The sequence below is a fragment of the Dipodomys merriami genome, unplaced genomic scaffold (genome assembly GCF_024711535.1).
Source record: "Dipodomys merriami isolate MVZ:Mamm:240054 unplaced genomic scaffold, mDipMer1.0.p SCAF_7, whole genome shotgun sequence".
NCBI classification, from domain to species: domain Eukaryota; kingdom Metazoa; phylum Chordata; class Mammalia; order Rodentia; family Heteromyidae; genus Dipodomys; species Dipodomys merriami.
This window is the reverse complement of record NW_027206290.1, coordinates 39,821,843-39,846,382: the sequence shown is the minus strand read 5'-3', so window position 1 is coordinate 39,846,382 and position 24,540 is coordinate 39,821,843. Positions and strand designations below refer to the sequence as shown.

At 49.3% G+C, this 24,540-nt stretch overlaps 1 protein-coding gene across 1 annotated transcript in view; it reads right to left on the bottom strand.

Moving 5' to 3' along the window:
* Ttf2 (transcription termination factor 2) overlaps window positions 1–17,232 on the bottom strand; it is a 31,841-nt gene extending 14,609 nt beyond the window's left edge. The window contains exons 1-11 of the mRNA XM_070006434.1: window positions 17,205–17,232; window positions 17,015–17,117; window positions 14,503–14,589; window positions 13,185–13,251; window positions 11,270–12,166; window positions 10,213–10,327; window positions 9,294–9,452; window positions 8,384–8,511; window positions 4,367–4,448; window positions 2,461–2,580; window positions 1,627–1,777 (exon numbers count right to left, since the gene is read on the bottom strand). Coding sequence (XP_069862535.1) covers window positions 1,627–1,777; window positions 2,461–2,580; window positions 4,367–4,448; window positions 8,384–8,511; window positions 9,294–9,452; window positions 10,213–10,327; window positions 11,270–12,166; window positions 13,185–13,251; window positions 14,503–14,589; window positions 17,015–17,117; window positions 17,205–17,232 — 1,937 coding nt within the window. The remainder of the gene's footprint in view (window positions 1–1,626; window positions 1,778–2,460; window positions 2,581–4,366; window positions 4,449–8,383; window positions 8,512–9,293; window positions 9,453–10,212; window positions 10,328–11,269; window positions 12,167–13,184; window positions 13,252–14,502; window positions 14,590–17,014; window positions 17,118–17,204) is intronic.
* Between the last annotated feature and the right edge of the window lie 7,308 nt (window positions 17,233–24,540).

Sequence of the window (24,540 nt, the reverse complement as noted above, 5' to 3'; positions counted from 1 at the left end):
CGCTCAAAGTTTTGAGTTCACCTTGCCAACACCATGCAGAGATTCCCATTAGAGGCACAAATCTTATTCCATTGAAGCTTACCGATGACCACATGGACCCATGTGACATGCCTTCTGCAGAGGCAGCGATGGCTACATGCTGCCCTAGCATCCCTCATGGAAGGCAGAATGGAGAACCAGTCCAGAGCCAGCTTCACGCAAGGGGACAACCAAATGAGAGCCACCTTATTCTAAGGAAAGACTCCGAACAAAGGCACCTTACAGCACTCTGCCAAAGGCCATGTGCCAGCTGGTGCTGCCGATACCCTGTGCCTGTCAAAGCGAGGGCTGGCACAAGCCTCAGCTCAGCAGTCTGGCAGCGTACTCCTGAGAGACCACTGCCCAGTTCTTTCTGAGATTAAACATCCAATATAAAGGTTGGAGAAACTTCTTAGAAGTAGAAACAACTTTGCTCCTATCTTTCATTAGAGCAGCAAGTATTTATCTCAGAGTATTATGTCATAATTAGAAGATATTTCTTTGAAACCAAACCAAATATTCCTTTGAAACCGGAACAGCTAAGCCACCGAGAGCTTGTCTAGCAAGGACAAAGCCCTGGATCCAAACTGCAGTGCTGCCAACAACCCCTCCAAAACCTTGATAACATAGGTAAAACTAAGATTAGCAGCTGGGGTGCCTACCCTTCCTTCCTAGTACCCCTTAAAGAATTTGAAGTTAGGTCTCAACATCTGACACTTCTTTTTCTTTTCTCTTTTTTTCTTTTTTTTGTTGGTCATGGGGTTTGAACTCTGGGCCTGAGTGCTATCCCTCAGTTCTTCAGCTCAAGGTTAGCACTCTACCACTTGAGCCACAGTGCCACTTCTGTTTTTCTGGTGGTTTATTGGCGATAAGAGTCTTACAGCCTTGCCTGCCTGGCCTGGCTTTGAACTGCAATCCTTAGATCTCAGCCTCCTGACTAGTGAGGATTACAGGTATGAGCCACCAGTGCTTGTCTTCTCTATTGTTTTCTTTTGTCTCTTTCCCCCACCCCCTCTCGCTTTTCTCTTCTCTGTTTGTGTCTTGAATTTTTTTATTTGCAGTTTTGGGAATCAAACTTGGGGCCTTGTACATGCTAGGCAAGGGCTCTTCCACTGAGCTATGCCTCCAGCCAGACTCAAGTTTAAAAGTTCTTGGATGGTTTATATATGAAAAACAGAGTCACGAGTATACATAAAAACACAGCCTACAGAATCTAAACATTTGATTTAATCATGAACTCTGCAAGACTGAGATGGTTCCATTTCCATTTACAGAAGGAACAGAACAAGAGTTCTAGAACCAGAACTTCAGCAACCAAGGGATTCTGTGACATTTCCTCATTTACCAGGGTATGCTGCTGCCATCTGGTGGATGACGCTTGGCACTGCAGCTATTGTTGGTGACCCTTACAAGGACATAGCAAGGTTACCACCACTGGATCTCCAGATTTCTCAGGAGAGGCAAAGGTTTGGTGAATGGGAGCAAAATTCCATCTGCCCTTGGTCTGCACACACCACCAGTGGTGACTAAGTGCAGAGCTGGGAAACAAGAGGGTCCCCAGGACTAGGCCAAGCCGCTGGGCCCTCCGATGGCTGTGTGCATACTTACACTTTGGCGTGTCGATTCCGGTTCGGCCCATGGTAAAGATAGACTCTCAGTCGGCTACTGTTCACCCGTTTCTCTACCTCGCTTCTCCAGTGATGGATCAGGGAAGCTGGACAGACAATCAGTGTTCCATGGGAAGTGAAGCTGGCAGAGTCTGGGAAAAGAAAACCAGGAATCAGCCACAGCTGCTTCTCTCCACTGGCTTTGCACCTTCTGTCAATCCTTCTTCTACACAGAACTGACAGCAGAACGGGAGATGGAAGAAATGATCTTTTAAACCAAAACACTTCACCATTTTCTCCTATAAGAGGGCAAGGCAGCAGCTTGAGCTACAAGTGAAAATCCCTCAAAAAGAAAAAGAACCAGGCACCAGTGGCTCATGCCTATAATTCCAGCTACTTAGGAGGCTGAGATCTGATCACAGTTCAAAGCTAGCCAAAGCAAAAAGTCCATGAGACTCTTCTCTCCAGTTAGCCAGCAAAAGGCCAGAAGTGGAGCTATGGCTCAAGCAGTGGAGCATCAGCCAGCCTTGAGTGAAATAGCTAAGGGACAGCACTCCAAGTTCAAGTTCCAGTATTGGTACAAAAAAAAGAATTACTATGAGTAATCTAAGTCTTCTAAAGCCCTGGCTCTCTCCTTAATTTTCTTCTGTCACAGATTAAAGCTAAGTTTATAATAAAAGGAAACACAGTCACTATAACAACACATACAGCCTCAGAGAAGACACCATAGGAAAGCGCTCCAGTACTGCTTGTCTAGAATAGGATCCTCTGTATTGAGATGCATCGTCTGGGGGCTTGGAGTCTGTAGAAAGTGGCACTAGACACTTGTATATACCGTCTTTGGAGAGACACGTCAAAGCCACCTTTTTGTCCTTTTCTTTCTTCTTTTCTTGATTCTTCTGGGTGAGAATGAGTGCAATCATGGTCAGGGTTTTCCCTAAACCCATATCATCAGCTGCAAAATGAAGCATATTAAATGAGTGAATGGCTGAGTAAAACAATCAACATATAGGCAAGAGAAGCCGCCCAAGGCAGGCAGTGACCCACCTGCTTCAGTGCCATCTACCAACTATGCTTGCTGACCTAAATGGGTTCTCATTTTCCTTGTTAAAAATGAACTCTTGCAGGTGCTGGTGGCTCACACCTGTAATCCTAGCAATTCAGGAGGCTGAACTGTGAGGCTCACAGTTTCAGAGGCAATCTGGGCAGGGAAGTCTATGAGACTCTTACCTCCAGTTACCCACCAGAAAACTGGACGTGGAGCTGTGGCTTAAAGTGGCATAGCACCACTGGCAAAAAGAGCAAAAGAGCTCAGGGACAGTGTCCAGGACCTGAGTTCAAGCCCTAAAACAAAAAAAAAAAGAGAGAGAACTCTTGCCATTTATATGGAGACAGATCAGGGAGCAGACACGCAAGGCTGGCCTGTAATCCCAGTGAGTTCTAGGACAGCCTAAGCAGAAATGTCCATGACACTCCATCTCCAAAATTCCCAGCAAAACTGAGGGCTAAAGGCATGCTTCAAGTGATAAAAAGTGCCAGTCAAGCAAAAGCCAACTGAGGCCTTGAGTTCAAGCCTCAACAAAATCAATAATAATCGGGATCATACTTGAGTTCCATGTGAATGGACTGATATCTATTCCAGTTTGACATGCTGCCTAGACTTTGCATAAAAAAAAGACCCACAGAGGCACCCTGCCTCAGACTTCACTGGCGCTTGCCATACTGCAGGAGCATTAACAATCCTCCATGCATAACTGACACTTCCTGGGCACCTGTCATATGCCAGTCAGTAGCTTATCTAATTTATTCCTCATATTCTATCCATCCTATTTCCTCATCTTATAACCGATACTGACCCTTGGTTATCAACCTTTATCTTCATCCAAAATAATCATCCGACAGAGCTGAAGTAAGATGACAGTGCAGCTGTGCTTCAAATCCTGACTCTGCAGGAAGAGCAAACACAGCAGGCCTGCATGCTAACATGTGAGAAGCATGCTCACGGGGCTGCCCCAGGACTGCTGTCCAGAGACGCAGATTTAGCCAGGCTCTCAGCTCCAGAACCAAGGAGGACTACTCACTGCCTCAACCATTGGTGCAAACAGCACAGTCTATGTTGCACACCTGCTCTGCCTCTAGGAGCAGGCAGGTGCTCACCCTCCTAGGAGAGAACTGCCATAGCTGGCATGATGGACACCTGGGCATCAAACCTCTAATGACTCACTGAAACATTCTACAACTCCCTGGTGGGAACGAAGCGTGATCTGTGCAATCCCAGGACAGAGGACTGTTTTCCTCTGCATGCCTTTTCCCTTTTGCCGACCTTGATCTTCATCCATCTGCTGTTAGTCCTACTGAGAATCACTGAGCCTGGGTCAGCCACATCTGAGTTGGGGTGGCACTGCTCTCCCCCAGTGCTTGCAGCAAAGAAGCCAGGGCCAGTTTGTGACGTGGCCACATAGCCAGAGCTCCTGGAATGTGGGCTCCAGCCAGCCACTCAGCATCTGCCAGGAATTCTGGAAGCCATTGAGTAAAACCCTCTGCCTCACCAGCCAGACTCAGCTAGCCCTCTTTTGCTACAGCTGCGTACTCATGAGCAAGAGGCAACACATTTCTACTGTTTAGCATCCTCATCTGCAAAATGGGGGAATCATAGCACCTGCACCACCAAAGCAATTCAGTACAGATACCACCATGCCTAAGCCTCCAATCATGGTTGGCTGTGACAATACCATGCTTACCCAGAATCCCTCCTCGTGGCTTCTGCCGTTCCCGCCATAGTAGCCAGGCCAATGCCTGCTTCTGGTGCAGTAACAAAGGTACCTGACAAAGGAAATGGCCAGAGGGTACATGTAAATTGTAGAGAGCTGCGAGAGGCCGCACCTGGAAGATGGTGCCAGCTTCCGCCCTCCGCCTTCTCGATGGCGAGTGCTCTCGTGGTAAACAACTCCTGATATGGCTAAGGCAAAGAATCTGGCTTGCTTCCGCGCACCTGAACCTAATGGTGGTTCCCACGTGGCGTATCAGGGTTGGCTACCCAGCGGGTACTTAAGGCTGTGGGGAATTCTCCCCGGGGTTGGGGTCACAAGATTAACAAAAGGTCCTGAATAAACGGCAGAGAGAAGAGTCCGGTGTCGCGTCTCCTTGCTGGTCGAGGCGGTAGCGACACGTGGCGGCCCGTACGGGAACTCAGCCATAACCCCAACGAGGACTCAGAACTCTCTGCGGTCAGGGTGGTGCACCGGTAAGTCCCCAGGTAAAAGGGGAATCCGCAACAAAAGCGGGGGTAAGTCCCCAGGTAAAAGGGGAATCCGCCACAAGAGCGGGGAGTAAGTTCCCAGGTAAAAGGGGAATCCGCCACAAGAGCGGGGAGTAAGTTCCCAGGTAAAAGGGGAATCCGCCACAAGAGCGGGGGGGGGGGGGGGGGGGGGATTTTTGCTCTTCTCGGTAGATAAAGAGAGAGTGAGAACCCGGGGCTAGTCAATAGAGTAGCCAAAAGTGAAAGTAAAAGTTTGTTTACCAGCTTTAAATGTTTAAAACATGGGCGCTTCTTTTTCGCACCCAATTTTTTTGGCTCTCAATGAGCTACTGCACTCAAAAAAGTTAAAAATAAAAAAGAGTACTTTAGAGAGATTTTTGAATGAATGTGACACCGTTGCCCCATGGTTCGCTGTCTCTGGAAGCCTCACGGTGGCCTCTTGGGAGAAACTAGGGAGGGACCTAGATTTTGCCTCTGAACAAGGAACGCTTAAGAGCGGAGTGAGACCAATATGGAAACTGATAAGAGGCTGTCTCGAGGACCAGCGTTGCAGTGAGGCAGTAGAGAATGGTCAGGCCGCTTTAGAAATGCTGCAGGAAGAAAGATCAGAAAGGGCAGACAGCGAAAAGGAGGAGAGCAGGGGGGGGTTATACCCCGATTTTGCTGAACTAGAGACCTCTGAGTCTACAGACTTAGAGGAACTACAATCACTCATAGAACAAATAGAAAAAACAAAGATAAGAAAGAAGAGGAAAGGGAAGGAGAGAGAGGACCCAGATAAAGACGAATGCACACCCTCTGTGCACCGCCCCACACCTTCGGCCCCTCCGCTCTATGCGGAGGACCCTGGAAGTGGCAGCCCCGGCTGTTCTTTCAGCCCAGGCGTGTGGAAAGCGGTCAGAACCGAGTTACATCTAGCCTGTCCAATATTTCAGGATCCACAGGGACAGCGGTATCATGAACTCTTAGATTTTAAGGTGATAAAATCTTTAGCTGAGTCTGTGCGGACATACGGAATCACAGCCTCCTTTACTGTAGCCCAGGTGGAGGCCCTAAACAGACATTGCATGACACCTGGTGATTGGAGTGGGCTCGCACGAGCTTGTTTGAGCCCAGGTCAGTATTTAGATTGGAAGGCCTTTTTGATTGAATTTGCTAGTGAAGAGGCTGCGGCCAATCAGGCTGGGGGAAACCCAGCTTGGGACAGAGATATGCTGCTTGGACAGGGGAGATTCGCCAATCAGCAGATAGGCTACCCGGTCCAAGTTTATGAACAAATCAATAAAATTGGCATAAAGGCATGGAAGGCCTTACCAAATAAAGGCGAGGTGAGTGGCAATCTCACCAAAATCCTGCAGGGCTCTACGGAGCCGTTTTCGGACTTTGTTGCTCGTATGGTCGAGGCCGCTGGCAGAATTTTTGGTGACCCAGACGCAGCCATGCCATTAATTAAACAGCTTGTTTACGAGCAGTGCACTAAGGAATGCAGAGCCGCCATAACCCCATATAAGAACAGGGGACTAGAAGCATGGATGAAAGTTTGCAGAGAGCTGGGCGGACCACTAACTAATGCTGGATTAGCTGCTGCTGTGGTGCAATTAACCCAGAAGAATGGGGGCTGGGAAAGTGGCTCAGTGGTAGAGTGCTTGCTTTGCATGCCTGAGGCCCTGGGTTCAATTCCTCAGTACCACATAAGCAAAATGAAAAAAGCCGGACGTGACACTGTGACTCAAGTGGTAGAGTGCTGGCCTTGAGCTGAAGAGCTGAGGGACAGCGCCCAGGCCCAGAGTTCAGGCCCAGGAAAAAACCTATTTAAAAAACGCTGCAAATTTGTCTAAACAGTTGTCTAGTTATCTTTTAGGTAATTGAACTGGGGAGTTCGACAGCCTGATGGAACAGCTCAGGGTTGCCATCGTCATGGTGAACTCGACCCGAGTGGATGCCGGATTGGCGGAGGGGTTATCTTCATGGATCTCCGCTGCTATGATTCATCTCAAGGAGGGGGCGGGTTTGGGAGCCCTGATAGGCCTCCTGGTGTTAGCCTCCTTGGTATGTCTGTGGTGCATTTGCCAAATTAGAGGTTCTCAGCGTCGCAGTGCAGCCATGATTATCCAAGCCTTTACAGTCATTGGAGCAGGTCAGTCCCCCTAAGCGTGGCTTGCCACCCTAAAACAATGAACACAGATTGCAAAGCCAAAGTACTGCAGTCGAGAGGCATGAGTTTTGCCCTCGAGGAGAGCATGTTTGATTGCACACGGGTTCGATTCGCCTTTTCCCGTCCTTGTGAAAAACGAATCAATGGACAGGCTGAGTCATCCCTAGAGAAGGCGCCCTCTGGGAGAAGGCTTGTATGCAGTCCTTGCAATTGCACAACAGGGATCAGACCTCTGTTCTCATCTGTGTTCTTTAAACAAAAAAGGGGGAACTGTAGAGAGCTGCGAGAGGCCGCACCTGGAAGATGGTGTCAGCTTCCGCCCTCCGCCTTCTCGATGGCGAGTGCTCTCGTGGTAAACAACTCCTGATATGGCTAAGGCAAAGAATCTGGCTTGCTTCCGCGCACCTGAACCTAATGGTGGTTCCCACGTGGCGTATCAGGGTTGGCTACCCAGCGGGTACTTAAGGCTGTGGGGAATTCTCCCCGGGGTTGGGGTCACAAGATTAACAAAAGGTCCTGAATAAACGGCAGAGAGAAGAGTCCGGTGTCGCGTCTCCTTGCTGGTCGAGGCGGTAGCGACAGTAAATCCCCACAGAGAGGATAACCAGGTCCTAACTTCAGCTTTTATATTTGGAGTCCCTACCCCCACCTACACACAGACACACAGACACACGAGACCTGGTTTGTCTACCTCATTAACTTGTCAGTTTCTGCTGCTGCACTAGCCAGTCTGTCGGCTTTTCCTAACTTGTCTCTTAAATCTGACTCTTCTCTAACCAGCAACCCATGGATGGTCAGGCATTTCAGGTTTTTAACAGGACATTCCTAGAACTTTTGTTTTTTGTACCAGTACTGGGGCTTGAATGCAGGGTCTGGGTGCTACCCCTTAAATTTTTTCGCTCAAGGCTGGTACTCTGCCCCTTGAAGCACAGCTCCCCTTCTGGCTTTTTGCTGACACTCTTGTCCAGCTGGCTTTGAAATGGGACCCTCAGATCTCAGCCTCCTGAGTAGCTAGGATTACAGGCACAAGCCACTGACAACTGACTTGCAATTTCTTTTAAGCACAAGCAGTGAGATAACAATAATTATTGTGCTGTGTCCCTAGAATTCCTTCCGTGCTTCCTGTGCAGTTGGCACTGCAAGGCCACTGACCCCCTCTCACAGGGCCGTACGCCACTTAAGCACTGTCACCCAACGAATGCCCTACAGAAAAACTCCTCTGCATCCAAAGCATGGACTCAACCACAACAAATGCAAATTCATAACTCTGACTTGTCACAAAGATTTTGCTACTGGACACCAGTAGGACTTACCGGTAACCCTTAGCTATCTTCCCTAGCTTACCTTCAAGCCAGGTGGGTCTTCTGCTACTGCTGTCTCCCCAGGACAAGACTCCAATGAGCGATGCAGTTCATCAATGGCTTCACTTGTGATTTTCCACATGGAGTGAAGGCAATCTTGGTTTGTACGTCCTGCACACAAACAAGAATTACCCAGAGGCACCGCACTACTGCCATGCCAAAGGTCATTATTTGCCCAGTGCTAGGTCTGTACTCACTAAAAATTCTGGTCTTCTAAGCCAGGTGCTGGTGGCTCATGCCTGTAATCCTAACTACTCAGGAGGCTGAGATCTGAGGACCGTAGTTTGAAGCCAGCCCAAACAGGAAAGTCCATGAAACGCTAATCTCCAAATAACCATTAGAAAATAAGAAGTATAGCTATGGCTCAAAGTGGTAGAGGGCTAGCCTTTGAGCAAAAGAGCTCAGGGACATTGCTGAGGCCCTGAGTTCAAGCCCCACACCAAAAACAAAATAACAGCAAAAATTCTGGTCTCCAGGTTGTCCTGGCCTTTCGGGCCCTCTCTCTATCCCAGGCGGCCTGGCTCTCCACATCTTGTGACATTTTGGAGGCCACAATAGAAAAATTCTCCAGCCTGGGTTGGCATCTCCTAACCCCAGCCACACCTTTCCCACACCCAAGCACGCCAAACAAATGGTGTACCAAATAACAATTACAATGTGGAACACAATGATAGCATGATGAAAAGCCCTAAATTCAAGCCCTAGTATGGGATAAAAAAAAGAAAACAAGAAAACAAGCTTTACTAAGGCAGGAACCCACGATCCGGAATAGATGTACAACTTTCAATTCAAGATTGGCCTTTCCCACCCTCCTCATGGGCACAAAGACATCTGCTAGGTCTCAACTGACTTGGGGCAGCCCTTCACCGCAAGGCTGGGCCCTAGGATCCTACCTCCAGCGGTCACCTGGCAGGCTGCCTTCAGTCCTAGAGAGCCCACAGGCTGGGCGTCAGGCCACCGAAGGGGCTGGGGAGGCACCAGGTGGAGGGGCTTAGTAGTTTTGGTGAAGTTACTCTGCTGTGGTGATTGAGAGCTGCTGTTCTCATGAATTCCTGCTGGAGAAACAGAAGCAGAACGCATTGGAGAAAAGCGAGTGAGGAAGTGTATGTGTGGTGTGTGGTGTGTGGTGTGAGGTCATGGGTCAAGGGCATGTTCATCCTCAAAAGCTGAGAAAGGCCTCCTAGGGAACAGAGGTCTTAGACCTAAAGAGGTTAGTCTACAGGGGCAAGTTTTTTTGTTTTTTGTTTTATTTTTTGTCAGTGCTGGGACTTAAACTCAGGGCCCGGCCACTGTCCCTGAGCTTCTTTTTGCTCAAGGCTAGTACTCTACCACTTGAGCCACAGAACCACTTCCAGCTTCTTCTGAGTATGTGGTACAGGGCTTCATGCGTGCTAGGCAAGCACTCCACCACTAAGAACATTCCCAGCCAGCAAGAACATTACAAGTCATAGGGATAATCTAGAAATGTTCACAAGCAGGGGCTGGGAAGGTGGCTCAGTGGCAGAGCGCTTGCCTTGCATGCCTGAGGCCCTGGGTACCACCTAAGCACCTCAGCACCACCTAAGCAAAAAGAAAAAAGCCGGAAGTGGCACTGTGGCTCCAGTGGTAGAGCGCTAGCCTTGAGCTGAAGAGCTGAGGGACAGCGCCCAGGCCCAGAGTTCAGGCCCCACGACCGTACCCCCCCCCCAAAAAAAAAGAAATGTTCACAAGCAGAAGACTGAATGGAAAGGTGAACCAATCAACACATTCTTCATCAGAATGCCTCTAGTCAGAACCTGAAAACCCCAGGTTCCTGGGCTTCACCCTTTTTACCTTGCTCTGGAGAGAGGGCAAGAGCACCAAGGGACTCCTCTAGCACCTGGATTTGCTTGAGCAACTTCTCCCCCTTGTCTGGAAGAGCCTGGATATTCACTGATGCCAGTAAGCTCTGGAAAAAAGATCCCACCAAACGAATTCCTCGTTTGCAATTTAAGTAACTTAAACATGCTCAGTTTCGGTGACACACACCTGTAATCTCAGCTACTCAAGAGGCTGAGATCTAGGATTGTGGCTCAAAGCCAGTCCTGACAGACAAATCTTGAGCTGTGGGGCTGGGAAGGTGGCTCAGTGGTAGAGTGCTTGCCTTGTATGCATGAGGCCCTGGGTTCAATTCCTTAGCACCACATAAGCAAAAAGAAAAAAGCCGGAAGTAGTGCTGTGGCTCAAGTGGTAGAGCACTAGCCTTGAGCTGAAGAGCTGAGGGACAGTGCCCAGGCCCAGAGTTCAGGCCCACGACTGGACCCAAAAAAAAAAAAAAATCTTGAGCTGTGGCTCAAGTGGTAGAGTACCAGCTTTGAGTAAAAAAGCTAAGGACAAACTCTAGGGCCAGAGTTCAAGCCCAAGTACTAGCATAAAAGAATGAGAAAAAAAAAAAACTAACATAGTCTAACATACCAAATTTCTGAAGTTATGGCCATTTAATTGTATGTGTAAAAGCCAGGACTTTTTTTTTTTACCCTTTAAATCAGCTGAAAATCATCCTGAAAATATAACCATAAAAAAAAACACAAAGTCAGGCACCAGTGGCTCACACCTGTAATCCTAGCTACTCAGGAGGCTGAGATCCGAGGATCGCAGTTAAGCCAGCCTGAGCAGGAAAGGCTGTGAAACTCCCATCTCCAATAAACCACCAGAAAACCAGAAGTGGCTGTGGCCCAAGTGGTAGAGCACTCGCCTTGAGCTAAAGAGCTGAGACAGCAACCAGGCTAAGTTCAAGCACAACCAATTAAAAAAAAAAAAAAAAAAAGACACTGAGCACAGGGCTGTAAACCTTCTGCACTTGCTCCCCTGGGGCCCACAGGCAGCAGTGGGCGCTCATCTCAGCAGTTACCTTCTTCTGCTTCAGTTGGGTGGCCAGGTGCGCACCCTTGGCGGTGGAGGCTGAGGGCTGCGCCTTACTGGAGAGTGCTGTGGCTCTAGATTCTTCTCTTTGTCCCCTTTGACCAGGGAGCGGAAGCGTCTCCTCCTCCTCTGAGTGGTTGGTCAAGTCAAAGAGAAGAGGGCTCCCTGGCTTGGAGGAAGCAGCTTCCTCCTCCTCACTATCTTCGCTGCTAGAGGCAGCTTGGTGTGCCCCTCCCTGGGCATGCCTGGTGGGAGCAGGCCCATGGGCCTCTGAAGACCCCCGAGGGAGCCCTTCTTTCCCAAAGGTCTTTGTGCCTGGGCTCTGCTCTGCCTTTGTTTCCTTTACCCCCCAGTTCTTAAGCTGCTCCTGCCCATGGTGCCCCCCTTTATGGGGCTGGTTTTCTGGGTTCCAATGAGGGTAAGATGGGGTTTCCTTTTCTCTCGGAGGCTCTACTCTGTTTAGGGCATCCTGGTTCTCTTGGTGTGACTCCTCCCCAGGGGCAGCGCGTGGTCCCCGTGCCTTGTTCCCACGGCGCTGCCAGGATGTACCGCCTCCATCTCCCGTCGCCTCGGTGCTCTCATTCTGCGACACCTCAACTCCAGATTGTGTCCTCTTTGCCCCCAAGTCAGATGCTAGGCCTTTCTCCATCCAGCGGTAACACTCCGGCTTCTGTTCTGGGCGGTCCACCAGCTGCCTTCCCTTTTCCTTTGGCTTCTGGTCAGCCATCTTTTCCATACCTTCCCCAGCAATTATGTGTTTGAAGAGAGCTGGTTTCTTATTCTTGTCCAACACCTTGAATGGGTTTCTCTGCTGGCCAGAGGGGTGAGAGGTCTCATTCGCAGGCTGACTCTTACTGGTGACAGGGGGATCTTCCGAATTAGGATCCTAAGGGAATGAAAATGAGTAATCATAATATATAATTTTGTAGCCTTCCTATCTGGAAGGAAGACACACACAATACAAGTAGCTCCAGGATTTCTACACTTTCTTGGTATAGCTCCTACATCTGAGAAAGTTTAGAAGCCAAACACAAAGAGTAAGTTTCCTAACTTTTTTTTTGCCAGTACTGGGGCTTGAACTCACGGCTTTACTCCCTCACTTGGCTTTTCTGCTTAAGGCTGGTGATCTACCACCACAGCTCCCATCCTATTCCCCACATCCTGGCCATATGCAGGACGTCTCCTGGCCCTACCATTACTGGGCCTTATCAATTACACTTAGCATATACCCTTGACAAGTACATATTGATCTGTAAAACCATGGGGAAATTAGCAAAATCTCATTTTTTTCTTACATTTAAGACCTTAAAAAGTACTTAAATACAACAGAAGGCAAATAATAAAAACACATTTTTTAATTTAAAAAATTTTTGGTATGTTGGAGATTCAACTCAGGCCTATATATGCTGGACAAGCAGTCTGCCACTGAGCTCTAGTGCTAGAACATTAAATACTGAATTCAATAAATGGTCCTTTGAATTAATAGTCCCACTTGAGTCCATCTGCTTAAAGAAAACTCTTTCAGACACAGTTTGAAGACCAACCAGTTTACCGGGCTTCAAGGTCTTTCCCATTAAAGCCACATATTAAATGTGTAATAAAGTCAGGCCACAGGCTTGTCTAGCTCTACCCCTTGAGCCAGGTGCCACACCTTTTAGTTACTTTTATAGATGGGGTCTCTTACTTTTGCCGCAACCGGACTCAGCCTGAGACCCTACTTATGCCTCCAGTATACCTCGGACAGTAACTGAACAACTGTGTCTGACTGTTGTCCAGCCTGTGCTGGAATGAATCACAATCAGATCTCTTGAGCACCAAGAATGACAGGCATCCATGCCATGCCATCCAGTGCTCAGCCTCAAGTCTTAACATAGTAGACTTGAAAACAGACAAAGAATCCCTACCTTCCATGGAACATTACCACACCAGCGTTTCCCCTCTGCCTTACTTCTAGCACATCTGAAGAACAACCTAATGAAATATAAAGTACAAATAACTGAGGCAACAAAAATCCATTAAAACAAGAAATGAGTTTATTTTTAATCCAAGAACACATCTGTAACTAACTGACCCTGGCTTTGAGAGGTCACTTGAAACCAATCACTCTTAGTATAGATAAAAAAAAAAAATTACAGCACATTGGGACTTGAATTCCACACCTTGTATCTGTCAGACAGGCAACTCTTTCAATTGAGCCATGCCCCATAATTCTATAGAAGAATGGTTTTAAGGTCTAAGAAGTGAAGCAAAGATGACATGGTAACACACTATGCACAGGTTTATTCTTTTTACTCTGTAAAGAGCAAATAAAGCAAAAACATCATCAGCAACAGCTGCTAAAATCAGAAAAATGACCAGACAGGATATCACATTACTGCCTAAAAATGAACCTGAACCTGGCCCAACTTCAAGATCCATTCTAGAAGTTTTCCCAGGGAAAAACGCAAAAGAACAAGGAAAACTAGAACATGGGGAGAATAATAGGTAGAATTTTAACACTGGAAAAGACTACAATAGGAACAACCTGATCCCGTCAGCAAGTAATTCACAATATATTCTCTTTATTCCCAGCTATCCTTGTCTGTTGTCCATACTTATTAAATAGCGGTGAATAAAATAGAACCAACTGATTTTTTTTAATTACATAAAAGGATTCCTAAAACTTTAAATCAGTTAAATAGGAACTTTTAAAACTTTTAAGCGGGTAATGTACTCAATCAAAAAATATTTTTTAAAAAGCTGCTGGGTTTCAGTGCCTCTCATCTACAATCCTAGCTACTCACAAAGTTGATACCCAGAGGATCTAGCCTGCCTGAGTAAAAATGTTCAGAAGACTTTATCTCCAAATAGCAAAAAGCCTGCTGAAAGCATGGCTCAATTTGTCATATAAGAAGGGAAGTTGTAATTTACTGAAGACTTAGCATACATTTAGATTTTTTTTTCACTCATTTTCTTATAAGAATTAAAAGTTGGCAAGTCATGAGATAGCTACCAGAGTCAGACAGGGGTGATCACTGACCTATCCATCCAGAACTTAAATAGGTTAGACTTCTCAGACAATCCAGTTGCTCAGCAATGGTTAGGGAGTGACAGTCCGGACAATACTCAATACGTATAAAAATACAATTCGTTTTTTAATAATGACTTTAAACTTATCCAACTGCAACTCTCTTAGGAAAAACAGGGGAAGCATTCACCTACATGTTTCTTTTACACACTTACCTGTGTTCTTTCTTACCCTGGGGTAGAAATAAACCCTGAAGTTCTACCACAGAGTCCTCATGCAATAAACAATGGGAAACAGGAATGCTAGAGAAAAAGAAAATGAAAACATTTCAGTAGATAAGGAACAGAAGTTGACACCCATAAATCAAATCTTGTACACATACTGTACTGTGAGGAATGTGGTCTGAGCCTCCACCTTTTCCCACTTCCGCAAAATAAAGCATGAGCAAGTGTGTGTGTGTGTACTCCCACCAATACTAGGGCTCACACACTAGCTTGCCTTCTTTGCTCAGGACTGGATCCCAGCTTTCAGGCTGTAAAACCTAAACACTCACACCTGACCGACCCTAGCATCTCTTTACCCTTTCCATCACACAGGCCCAGCAAGGGGGCAGGAGGCCTGAGTCCCCAGATTCTGAGGGGTGGGGGGGATCAGGAGTTCAGGGTTTCAGGGATTCCAGAGGGTCTGAGACAGGGGTTCTGGGGTTCTGAGGCGGGGGTTCCAGGGTTCTGAGGTGGGGTCCCGGGGTTCTGAGGTGGGGTCCTGGGGTTCTAAGGGGGAGTCTGGGTGTTCTGAGGCAGGGTTCTGAGGAGGGGTCCGGGGTTTCTGAGGGGGGTTCGGGGTTCTGATGCGGGGTTCTGAGAGGGGGTCTGGGTGTTCTGAGGCAAGGGTCAGGGATTCTAAGGCGGGGGTAGGGGATTCTGAGGCGGGGTTCTCAAGGGGGGGGTCCGGGGTTCTGAGGGGGGGTCCCTGGGGTTCTGATGCAGGGGTCCGGGGTTCTGAGGAGAGTCCAGGGTTCTGAGGGAGGGGTCCGGGTGTGTTCTGAAGTGGGGTCCGGGGTTCTGAGGTGGGGTTCTGAGGGGGGTCCGGGGTTCTGAGGTGGGGCCCGGGGTTCTGAGGTAGGGTCCAGGGTTCTGAGGCGGGGTCTGGGATTCTGAGGTGGGGTGTGGGGTTCTGAGGTGGGGTCCAGGGGTTCTGATGTGGGGTTCTGGGGTTCTGAGGCGGGGGTCCAGGGTTCAGAGGTGGGGTCCGGGCTTCTGAAGGGGGTTCTGAAGGGCTTCTCCAGGGGTTCTGATGTGGGGCTCTGAGGGGGGTCCAAGGGTTCTGAGGCGGGGGTCCAGGGTTCAGAGGTGGGGTCCCGGGTTCTGAGGGGGGTCCAGGTGTTCTGATGCAGGGTTCTGAGGGGGAGGTCCAGGGGTTCTGATGCAGGGTCCCTGGGGTTCTGATGCAGGGGTCCGGGGTCCTGAGGGGAAGTCCGCGGGTTCTGAGGGGGGGTCCCTCGGATTCTGATGAGGGAGTCCGGGGTTCTGAGGGGGGCCCAGGAGTTCTGAAGGGAGGTCTGGGGGGTCTGAGGCGGGGTTCTGAGGGGAGGTCCGGGGTTCTGAGGTGGGGGTCCCTGGGGTTCTGAGGCAGGGGTTCTGAGGGGATGTGTGGGGGTTCTGAGGGGATGTGCGGGGGTTCTGAGGGGGGAGTCCGGGGTTCTGAGGCGGGGGTTCCTGTCCCTGGGGTTCTGAGGCAGGAGTCCAATGATCTGAGGGGGAGTGCGGGGGTTCTGAGTAGAGGTGGGGGGGGAGTCTGAGGTGGGATTCTGAGGTAGGTCCGGGGGCTCTGAGGGGAGCCCGGGGGTTCTGAGGGGGGTGGGGTCCCTGGGGTTCTGATGGGGGGGTCGGGGGTTCTGAGGGGGGGCCTGGGGGTTCTGAGAGGGGGGTCCGGGGGTTCTAAGGTGGGGGTCCCTGGGGTTCTGAGGCGGGGGTTCCTGTCCCTGGGGTTCTGAGGCGGGGGTCCGGGGTTCTGAGGGAGGGTCCCTGGGTTCTGATGCGGGGGTTCGGGGGTTCTGAGGGGGGTCCAGGGTTCTGATGCAGAGGGGTGGGGTCCAGGGTTGACAGGGGGCCGGGTTTTCTGAGACGGGGGTCTAGGGTTCTGAGGCGAGGATCTGGGGGGTTCTGAGGGGGGTCTGGAGCTCTGAGGGGGATCCGGGGGCTCTGAGGGGGTTCGGGGCTCTGAGGGGGGTCCGGGGTTCTGAGGGGGGATCCGGGGCTCTGAGGGGGGTCCGGGGTTCTGAGGGGTGTCTGGAGCTCTGAGGGGGGTCGGGGGGGTCTGAGGGGGGTCCGGGGTTCTGAGGCGGGGATCCGGGGGTTCTGAAGGGGGTCCGGGGTTCTGAGGGGGGTCCGGGGTTCTGAGGGGGGATCCGGGGTTCTGAGGCGGGGATCCGGGGGTTCTGAAGGGGGTCCGGGGTTCTGAGGGGGGTCCGGGGGTTCTGAAGGGGGTCCGGGGCTCTGAGGGGGGTCCGGGGTTCTGAGGGGGGTCCGGGGTTCTGAGGGGGGTCCGGGGTTCTGAGGGGGGTCCGGGGTTCTGAGGGGGGGTCCGGGGTTCTGAGGGGGTCCGGGGCTCTGAGGCGGGGATCCGGGGCTCTGAGGCGGGGATCCGGGGATTCTGAGGGGCGTCCGGGCTCTGAGGGGGGGTCTGGGGTCCCGGCGCGCCGGCCCGGAACTCCACCCGCAAACTTACTCTGTGGGCCGGACGAAGCCGCAGGTGTCCGTCCGGCACACGTAGAAGCTCTTCCCTCGATTCGGGCCATCGCGGACGCCGGTCTTCAAGAAGCAGGAGGTCCCTGAGGAGACAAGAGGGTCACCAGAGCGGCGCCCCGCCAGCCCCGCCAGCCCCACCGGCCCCGGGGCCCCGGAGCCTCCGGCCTCACCATGCGCCGGACACCGGACAGCGTCCATGACACCCGGCTCCGCTCCTGTAGGAAGCCCCGCCCCCGCCTGCGCTCTTCCCCTCACCCCGCCCCTCTCCGTGCTGGAGCCAATCACCACCCAGCCCTTGAAGTCTCACCCCGCCCTACAATTCTCCGCCCCTAGCCTTACCCCGCCTCCGTCGATTATCAGCTAATCAGAGGCGAGATTCATTCATCTTCAACCAATCATAGCGGCTCTTAGGCTTCATAGGCGCGAAATCAAACTTGGGGTAAGGGGGTGTGGCGGCCTGCCGCCTGGGCCGGCTCCTCGCGGGAACCGGGCCGGACCCGCAGATCTCGGGAGCGGCGGGTGGGAGGCCCTGGGCTGGTTGGCCAGGTCAGCTCCTGAGATCGACAACTCCAAAACGGCGCCGGTGGCTGAGGCTGAGACCTGAGATCAGGGTGTGAAGCCAGCCCAGGCAGGAAAGTCCGCGAGACTCTTATCTCCAGTTAACCAGCAAAAATCAGGAAGTGTGGCTCAAGTGGTAGAGCCCCAGGCTGCTGCAAAAACTCAAGGGCAGCGTCCAGGCCCTGACCTCAAGCCCTAATTCTCTCTCTCTCTCTCTCTCTCTCTCTCTCTCTCTCTCACACACACACACACACACACACACACACACACACATACACACACACACAAACACACACACTCTCTCTCACACACGAGCCAGGCCCTCCAGCCAGGCTTTTTTTCTAGGTTATTTTAGAGTTGGGCTGGCTTTGAACGATCCTCTGGATCTTGGTTTCCTGAGAAGCTAGGATTCCAGGTGAGAGCCACAGGGCCTGACTGTATCTTGTGTTTTTGGTCTGGGACCTGCCCTGGAATGAACATCTCCCCCCCCCATCTTTTGGATATAATGGTCCCCCAAGTTCACCCAAGGATCTGTCCAGAGTGGACCATCTGTCCAGACGGATGCTGGGTCTCCTTTCCAGCCTCAGCACCTCTGTCCTGAGCACCTGATGTCTAAACCCTCTTCTTGAGAAGCCATGGATAACGTATCTTTCTTTTAGTGAAGGCTAATTTTGCTTTTCTCTGTATCGTCAAACTTTCTGTGCTGGCAGACTCTCCCAGTTTTAAAAATGAAAGATGAGGTTGGAGGAAATGAAAATGTATGTGAGGTTGTCATCGGTTCCGTCAGTGAACCAAAAGGGAGGATTTGTTGATGGAGAGGGGCTTCGTATGCCAGACATGGAGGACCATATGTCTCAGACATACGGAGTGACACATGTACTTGTAGGGACGGGACAGGAGGACTGTGATGACTGGGGAATCTGGGCTGTGATGAACACAAATGTTACAGGGGCCCAGAGAGTGGAGACAAACCTGAGGTATCATTTGTTAATTAAACAATACTTGTTAAATAGCATTGTGTGTTCCCAAATGTGGAGAAGATGTTCTAGGAGGCAATAAATGAATAATTTCCTTTATTGACACTTGAAGTATAAAACAACTGTTCTTATCACAGGAAATTTACTGAATAGAGGAGGGTGAAACCTTAAATGGCCAATATAAAATAGCAAATGTCAAGATGAATAGAAGGCTGGAAAAAGATGTGACTGGAATTCCCAAGTAGAATGAATATCGACGGCACTTCTTATCTGAAATACATAGAGACACACTAACATAAGACAAAGACAAAGATAAATAGGTGGACTGTTTCTCTCTCTGTGTGTGTGTGTGTTAGTACTGAGCTTTGAACTCAAGGCTTTGCACTCTTGCTTAGCTTCTTCCTTCAAGGCTGATGTTCTACCATTTGAACCACAGCTCCATTTCTGGCTTTTTGCTGGTTAATTGGAGATAAGAGTTGTAAGGTCCATTCCTGGATGGCGAACAGACCTCGCCCAGTACCTGTGTTACCTAGCCAACTGGGACACCTGGAAGAGGTCACATCTGCATCTGCTGAGGTCACATCTTAATCTGATGTGGCCACACCTTTCTCCCACCTGGTCCCACCTCTTACCTGGTCCCACTTCCCTTTACCTGGACACACCTTTCCCTGTCCCTACCCTATATAAGGCATAACCCAGAGCCAGACACTCTCTTTTGCCAGCTGCGTGGAGTGCCAATCTTGCCTGGTCCCAGCAGGTCTACTGAATAAACCTACCCCTTACCTGAATACCACATGCGTGGTGCTGTTCTTAATTGGCTACCTCTTTTTAAAAACCTAACAAGAGTCTCATAGATTTTACTACTCAGGGTTGGCTTTGAACCATGATCCTTAAGATCTTAGATTCCAGCTGGGCGCCGGTGGCTCACGCCTGTAATCCTAGCTACTCAGGAGGCTGAGATCTGAGGATCGTGGTTCAAAGCCTGCCCGGGCAGGAAAGTCCATGAAACTCTTATCTCCAATAAACCACCAGAAAACCGGAAGTGTAGCTCAAGTGGTAGAGCGCTAGCCTTGAGCTGAAGAGCTGAGGGACAGCACTTAGGCCCAGAGTTCAAGGCCCACGACCGACAAAAAAAAAAAAAAAGAAAAGAAAAGAAAAAAAAGATCTTAGATTCCTTAGTAGTGAGGATTACAAGTATGAGCCACTGGCACCAAGCTAAGTGGGAGTATTTTCATTATTCCCAGATTGTAATTCTTGCAACATAGAGATCTTTGTGTATGTGATTAATAGATGCTATATGGAAAGGTATAGATTATAAATATCTGATTTGTAGGAAAATGAACACGATAATTATTGTTTTGCATAATACCAATTTGAAACAAATAAGACAAAATCAAGTCCTTAAGTAGACATTAATGAAAAGGTTTTTTCCTCTGCAAGTACCAAGCCTCGGGTCTCACATCCTGTCTTCTTCCGGCATGTGATCTGATGAGGGCTTTGACAGATATTATTGTATTCTGTGTTCACAACCACCCTGGCACTGGGTATGCTTGCACGCGCATTTTAAAGATGAAGGCATTGGACTGAAATGGAGAGCACTTACAGAACTGGCTGGGGGCCACACTCCTCATTGACTCACCCACCTCTCCTACAACGCTGAAAACCAGTTCTGTCCTGGCTCAGAGTCCCAAAGCTGATGCCAACAGATCAGACACTGGAGCCATGCCTTGAGACTCCCCATCCAACTCTCGCTACGACAGTGTTTTTGTAAAGCATCACTTATTCAGTGATTCATTCAGATGCGTAACTTCCATATCACCAAGTGTTTAGTGTTTGTGGTGGTATGCTGATATGCTCCAGAAATCCAAGACTAGAGACAGATACAATTTTGTAGATGCAATTCTCTAAATGTCCACGAGAGGACAGCGTATTTACATAAAATCCACACAGAAGGCCCATCCTCTTCTTCCATTCTTTGTGCTTCAAGATGTGTAATGGTAATTCAATTTTACTTCATTTTGTGTCTTTCAAATACATGACTATTTTACACCTCCCCTTTTACACAGACACTGTCTGGATGATAAGAATGAAAAACCAATCTGACAAGTGAAGGGGTGAGGGAGGGCAGATGGGAAGGGATGGGAAGGGGAAACAAAGGAGGAGACAACAATGCTTGATAAGAAATGCACTCATTATCTTGCCCATGTCATTGTAATCCCTCTATATGGTATTTTCACACACACAAAAAAAAATCTGACAAGTCAAGAGGCTTGACACATTTGTGTGTGTGTGTGTGTGTGTGTGTGTGTGTGTGTGTGTGTGTATTTGGGCTTGAATTCAGGGCCTCAGGATCTTGCTCCGCTTTCTAGCTTATGGCTGGAGCTCTACCACTTGAACCACGACTCCAGTCTGTCTTTTTGCTTGTTAAATGGAGATAAGAGTCTCAGATTATCTGCCCAGGCTAGCTTTGAATCATGATTCTCAGATCTCTGCCTCCCAAGTAGCTAGGATGAAAAATATGAGCCGAGTATGCCTGGCTCTTTATACACCTCCTCCAAATGACAGGAGACAGAGGTTGTCACTGTGCCCTCTGCTTTGCATGGAGCTTGCTGTCTCTCCCAGGGTCTCGCTGCAGGCCTGCTTCTGCCAGTTACCTTCCCCAGCCGGGCAGTTCTATCCAAGCTACCCACACAGCGGAGTCCAGTACCAGAGCCCCTTGAGGAGCGAGGAAAGGGTGGTTTTCCTCTTTGCGGTTGATGGGCTTTGATTTCTGCTTTCTCTCTCCCTCTTAGGTGTTAATGACTTTCATTGCTAATCTCCCATTCTTGTTTTGTCCCCGGCATATTTTCACCGCTAACCTGCAGCCCTGAGGTGGTGGAGACAGACACCACCAGGGCCTTTTGTGTTTGCACCAGAACACCACACCCACGTTGGAGAAACCCCTTTCACCCAAGAGAGGCACCATTCCTACCATTTCCATAATTGCGTATTTGGGACAGAGGAGCCTGAGCACGGCTAAGTGACAGGTAAGAAATTTTCCTCAGTTCGTTCCACTGGTTTTGCTTTTAGATTGTACGTGCCACCCATGCATGTGTGTGTGTGTGTGTGTATGTGCATGTGCACACATGTGCACACACACACACATGTGCTCACAATAAAAAATAGCAACCCTATAGCACTCAAAGATCTTACACCGTCCAGAACACACCATAAGACATAAAGAATGCACATCTGCGGTCAGTACAAACTGGGTTTGCTTGGTTTAGCTCGCTAGTTATTGTTGTCAGTTCTGTTGTGGTCAATACACAACTTACAGCATGCATTTGTGATGTTGCATCCCTACTGTTGTGATGTTTGGTTTTAGTGCCATTGCTGGAACTTGAAGCTCAGGCCCAGGGCCCTGTCGCTTAGCTTTTACCTTCAAGGCTGGCGCTCTACACTTGAGCCACTTCAGGCTTTTTTTTTTTTCTGGTTAACTGGAGATAAGAGTCTCATAGACTTTTCTGCCCAGACCGGCTTTGAACTGCAACCCTCAGGTCTCGGCCTCCTGAGTAGCTAAGTTTACAAGAGTGAGCCAGCAGTGCCAGGCTTTTTTTCTGGCCTTTAAAGATGGGGCTTTGCAGAGATAATGAGTTTCAACAAGGTCATGAGGGCAAGGACTTCATGAGGGTGTTAACGCCCTCAAAAGAAAGATGCCAGACAGTTCACCTTCCACCTCCAGAGCTGAGAGAAACTCCGGTGGCCACCGCCACCCAGCCTAGGGCATTTGTGATGGCTGACTGAGCAGACCAGAACCAACTCCCAAGCTAATTATTTGCCCTCCTCCATAACATTTGTTTTCCAAATGTGCCTGTTGCACTTCAATCTATGTGTAAATTGAATTAGCTAATTAATACAGGTAGAAAGTCTCTCAGTAAGGAGTCCCCAGTGATTCTGTTTCTGGTTCATTTCCATATACGTGAGTGTATATCTCTAAGTGTATATATATATATATATATATATATATATATATATATATATATATACCTATCTCTCTCTATATGTATATATATATATATATATATATATATATGTCTTCATTTAGGACTAGGCTGAAATTTCTCTATCTTCTCATTTAACTGCAAAACACATGATTTTATCCAAATGTTCCTCTGTCTACACTGCTTCTATATCTTGATTATTCCTGAAACCTTCCACTTTCCTTAAATTAGTCTCTAGGGCTGAGAACCCAAACAGTGACCTCATTTTGTGTTCGAGAAAGAATTAGGACCAGCATGTTAAGAATTAGTAAGTAAGTCAGGTGCTGGTGACTCATGCCTATAATCCTAGCTACTCAGGAGGCTAGGGGGAGAAAATTAAAAAATAAAATGCAGTTGGTCTGGCTTCCTTTTTAGAAGTAGAAAGGACTTGATAAGGATAATGTATATTTGTGTTTACATACACATACACACAGTGCTGATACTGGAGCTTGAATCCAGAGCCTGGCATGCTATCTAATCCTTAGGTTTTTTGCTATGAGTTGAACCACAGCTCCACCTCTGGCTTTTTGCTGGTTCATTGGAGGTAAGAGCCTCACAGACTTTTCTACCTGGTCTGGCTTTGAACCTAGATCCTCAAATCTCAGCCTCCTGAGTAGCTGGGAGTACCAGTGTGAGCCCAGAGCCTGACCACATGATGCATATGTAACACTGCTTGGGACCCTTCCTCAGTAAAGCAAGGGATTCCAGTGTGCATGTGTAGATGTGTATGGATGGGAGCAGTGGCTGCTGAGCAGAGCTGGGAACTCTTATTCAATATGGAAGCCGAGTCCACCTCCAGAGCTCTGCCATGTCACGCTGTGTGTTGCTTCAGATCTGCACTCTCACACACCGTCATCTCTTGTCGGTCGTGGGGCTGAGAGGCATTTGGGCCGCCCTTGAGGGATGCAGGCCGGTGTGCTGTCAGCATCTCTCTGCCGGGCTGGCGGCACCCTGGGTGTGGAGAGCAGAAGGGCTTCTCCGCTTCCTGCTGCCAGCAGGGTGGCATGAACAGCCGGCGTCAGACAGACCATTAAGCCATACAGAGATTCCCCGAAGACATCCCTGAGGACTTGTGGCATCTGCCTGGGCGATGGGAGATAGCACCACACACTCTCGTGTGGCTCTTTAAAGGCCTCTGTAAGGCAGCACAGAGCAGCCATTCAATCACCCCGCCCAGGGTGGATGGGCCTCTGCAGGTACGGGGCGAGGCTGTGGTGCTCACTCCTGTCTGCTTTTCAGAGCAGGCCGGCACTTAGCGCTGTCACGCCGGATGCACCTGTCACTGTGTAAATCCCACAGCCCCGCACTTCTTTGCTCCTGATGATCACAGGGGACGGAATCCTGTCCTCACAAATGTGTTAATTACCTTGCTCTTGCCTTCCATCCTACGTCTAATCTGAGCGCCTTGAAATAGAAATGCGTGCTCCGGTAGTTCCAGTCCTCATTGTTCCCCGAGGATGCAGCCTCAGCCCAATTGTTTTTCCTGTCCTCTCTACCTGTTCAGATCCTAAAGCACCAGGCACAGGATCCCCGGTGAATAATTGGGTCTGTGCACACACCACCATGACCCATGATGCACTTTCACAAGGAGCTCTGTCACTGTGGATCCCCGTGAGAGCGTGCTATCCATCCACGATGACTCCACATTGTGTTCCTCAGATCTCAGCCCTCTGAGTAGCTAGGATTACAGGTGTGAACCATTGTGCCCAGCTAAATTGTGAGAGATTATCAGGCTACATGTCCATTGCATTCATCTCCTACCATAAGCCACCCACTCCTAGACGTGTCTCAAAAGGTAAAGAACAATAAAAGGAACCCTCTGCCTCCCCTATCTCGGTGGCAGAGAGAAGGTTCTTGATTCAATGGAGTGGAATGCTACCAGGATGCTGAGCTCCTATTCTAGCAGGAGCCTGGACAGAAATGGAGGAGTTGGCTGAGTGTAGACTAATCAT